Source organism: Lactuca serriola, chromosome 6, assembly GCF_051521515.1.
Source record: "Lactuca serriola cultivar US96UC23 chromosome 6, Lser_US96UC23_V15, whole genome shotgun sequence".
Taxonomy (NCBI): Eukaryota; Viridiplantae; Streptophyta; class Magnoliopsida; order Asterales; family Asteraceae; genus Lactuca; species Lactuca serriola.
In genome coordinates this window covers 46,300,846-46,304,487 of record NC_136413.1, presented here as the reverse complement: position 1 = coordinate 46,304,487, position 3,642 = coordinate 46,300,846, and the positions used below count along the sequence as shown (strand labels likewise).

General features: G+C 38.1%; 1 protein-coding gene across 1 annotated transcript; it reads left to right on the top strand.

Annotated features, from left to right (window-relative positions):
* Positions 1-2,342: 2,342 nt before the first annotated feature.
* Positions 2,343-2,804, top strand: LOC145059718 (uncharacterized). The gene has a single exon (XM_079007520.1). The coding sequence runs from the start codon at positions 2,343-2,345 to the stop codon at positions 2,802-2,804; it is 462 nt and encodes a 153-aa protein (XP_078863646.1).
* The last annotated feature ends 838 nt before the right edge of the window (positions 2,805-3,642 follow it).

Below are 3,642 nucleotides of genomic sequence, written 5' to 3'. Positions count from 1 at the left end.
CACCCAAAATGAAATATTAAGGCTAGGACCCAACACAATATTTTACAATTTAGAAGAGGGATTCCGTAATCCAAGTTGCAAAATATTTGAAGGTAGGTAAATGACGATTTTGTTGGAAGTGTGTCCAAGATCATTAACTAGTTGGTGATATTTCTAATAATAGCAGGGTCCTCTTGGGTTGCCCTCAAGACTCAAAATTGAGTAGAAAATATAAAGGAGTAATTTGTTTATTAATTATTATGGTTTAATAATTAATTAGAAACTAATTGGAAAACAATTTGGGAATTAATTAACAGTTTAGTTAATAGAAGGGTTGAATGTGAATTAATCAATAGTTGGTTGATCAGGGAACATTCCAAAACCCTAGAAGGAAGGGGGTTGGACGAAAATTCCCTTTGGATAAAGGGATTTTCGTTCATAGCATATCCCATCCCACATGGGTGGAAGGATAAAACCCTAGGAGGTATCCAAGGCTATAAATAGGGCTTTAGGGATTCATTCCTCCTTGCTCATTTTCTGGCTTGAGTATTTGCCACCTTCTTTCTCCCTCATTGTGGAAGAACTTTTCGTGAGTTCATCCCTCCTAGTTTATATTTGTTTCTACTCTTTTGAGTTCATTGGGTGTGAACCAAGAGAGGGATTCTAGTTTGGATCCTCATCATCCAAACAAGGTGGCACGCACAAGGAGTTAAGCTCGAAGATCATTGGCAGCTAAAGAGGTTAGTATTCTTCTTATATTTTCGGTTTTCCTAGGGTAGAAGTAATAGTATGAAGCCATAGATCCATAGGGTGCATGTACACTTAGGTAAATCGTTTTGTTGTTTCGATTATTCCGCTGCCTAGTTATAGAGTGTATTTGATGCATAAGTTTCCCAACAGTGGTAACAGAGCCATTGGTTCATGGTTACTATCACCCTACCTCCATGTTTTATGAATATATTGCTTTAGAACTGAATGATGAAAGTTTAATTGAAAATTTCTTAATTTGATAGAAACCCTAAGTTCACGACGTGAAAAGAGTAGTTCACGACGTGAACATTGGCAGATAAGAACTATCGGTTATGATCTTGCTTATTTTTCAAATTAAGACTTTATCTTGCATGGATAATTACCTAATTGGATTAGATCTGAAAATTCGAAATATATGAAACCCTAATCACACCTCACGATGTGAGAGCTATGAGCTCACGACGTGAGCTCAGCAAATTCAGGATTTTTGGTTTTAAATTTGAAGTTTTGTTTAATGTGGATAAATGTCAAATATCAAATTGTGTAAATCTGAAAATAGATAAATATTATTTAAATGGTGATTTTAAATATTTTCAATATTTTTTATAATATAGTTTTATGAATTTGAATATTAATCCCTCATGTTTTATTGATTGTTATATTGCATCCTTGTAATTAATTTGAATTAATAACAGACAACTAGATTTAAAGAGTTTTAAATTTGGTCCTTATATATATATATATATATATATATATATATATATATATATATATATATATATATATATATATATATATATATTGTATGTATAAGAAAATTACAATATGCGTCCTCGCGTATTTTAAATATTGACATTGTCAGTCTTACCTCGACTAGGCTAACCCGTTCAAATGTAGGGGTTTAAGGAGGTCTCTATGATTCCTAATGAGGTCGGTTTTTAATATGCTTCGCGCTTACCACCCTCACCGCCCTATTGCATTTTGTGAATGGAGTTACCGAAAGGGTTTGATAGTGATAATGGTCAATCTAAAAGTATTTTAAATACAGGTATAAAACAAAATCTCGTTTTATTTTAATAAAGTGAATCTTATGTTGTCCGTAAAAATTGCACATTCTCTTTATAACTTGTTGATGGAGCTCGTGTGGTTAACCGGCACGTCAATTAGAGAGTATAAGTTGAGAATGATGTGAAACTCGCGAATCTCAAGCATAACTTGAGCCGGGGACCACGCAATTTTGTATGGGTGATTCACCATCTATTCAATGATCCGCGGCATCCCCGTCATTCAATTTGAGATGAACATAATCCGAGATGAACATGCCAATGAATCTCAAAGATCTAGGAGTTTCATGGTGATTTAAATTGACAAAGAGCTTTGTCTACCTAAATAACTTTGTGGTGTGTTTACGGCATCCCTTTACGCATCATGAAGCCAAACATGGATCCTAGCCTTAATCCAATAATTCATTTAGGGTAATTATTAATTAAGGACTTATATCAAACTAATTGGAGTCTTATCTTTTGTAGATGTCGAACCAAGCAAACAACAACAACAATGATTTTCCCCTTCCTCCTCCTCCACCTCCAACTCAAAACTCAAGCTTCTCTCTCATGTCGGTTCTTAATAGGGAGAAACTCAAGGAAGATGGATCCAACTATCTTGATTGGATCAGAACCTTGAGGACCACGTTAAGATATGAGAACAAGGAGTATGTTCTCGATGAAGATGTCCCCGTGCTTGGAGAAAACCCTACCCCAGAAGAAGTTATTGCCTACAACAAGCATTACGATGAATCGACCAAAGTGGCTTGCCTTATGTTAGCAACCATGGGTTCTGGTCTCCAAAAGAACTTTGAGACATGGGGTGCTTTTGATATCAACCAGCAGCTCGAGGAAATGTTTCAAGAGCAAGCAAGGCAAGAACGATTCGAGATCGTTAAATCCCTCATGGCATGTAAGCTACAAGAGGGAGCTTCTGTGTGTGCGCACGTCCAAAAGATGAAGTCGTACATAGACAGACTTGGGAATCTAGGTGTTGAGCTGCCTAAGTGTAACACCCCATTTATAAAATAAATAAATAAATGTATAGAAGCCCTAAAATGAATAATAATTGAGCGAGGCGTTAGTTTCGAGGAGTTAAAAGTCATAGTTATAGAAGTCAGGGTGCGTTTGGTAATTTATGGACTTAAATTGAAGAGATTATGGAAGCAAGGGGCTATAAGGTAAATATGGAACCTGAATTGATAAGAATTTGGATGTTGGGGGTTATTTTGTAAATTGTAGCATTTAAATTGAAAAGGTTTGGAAGGGGAGGACTGAAAGTGTAAAAATGATTGAAATGTTAAGGAAATGACACGGGACTTAAACCTATGCCTTTTCCCTCGTCATATATCAAAACCCTAAACCTAGAGACCTTTAGCCGCTATGGATAACCCTCTCAACCGTCACCCTATCTTCCCCATCGCAGCGCCGCCGTTAAAAGCCTAGTCCAGCCGCCATGCGTGAAGACTGCCACCACCACCCTCTCCGTTCGCTGTTCCGACTAGCAAGGTCCCGTTCTTGCCGCTCCTTCGCTGCAGAACGCCACAATATCCTCATTATCGAAGACGTTGTGTGTATCGTAGGTTTGCTGAGACCAAGGAATACCGGTGACGCCGTCACAGTGTGATTCATGAGCAACGGGGAGCTCTCGGTTGGACCATCTCCTTCCATCTACACTTTCTTCTTCGTTCTTTTGGTGGCCTGACGTCATGAACGTTGGCTGAGATCGACGGTGGGTCTTGGCCATCGTTTTTTGGTTCCGTTCCTCGCATGCTATCTGTAGTGGCTGAGTTAGGGAATGCTTCGGTCTCCAGATTGTATTTGCAAGTGTGTGTGGTGTTTACTCGGCTGGGAAACAAGGAACCGCCGC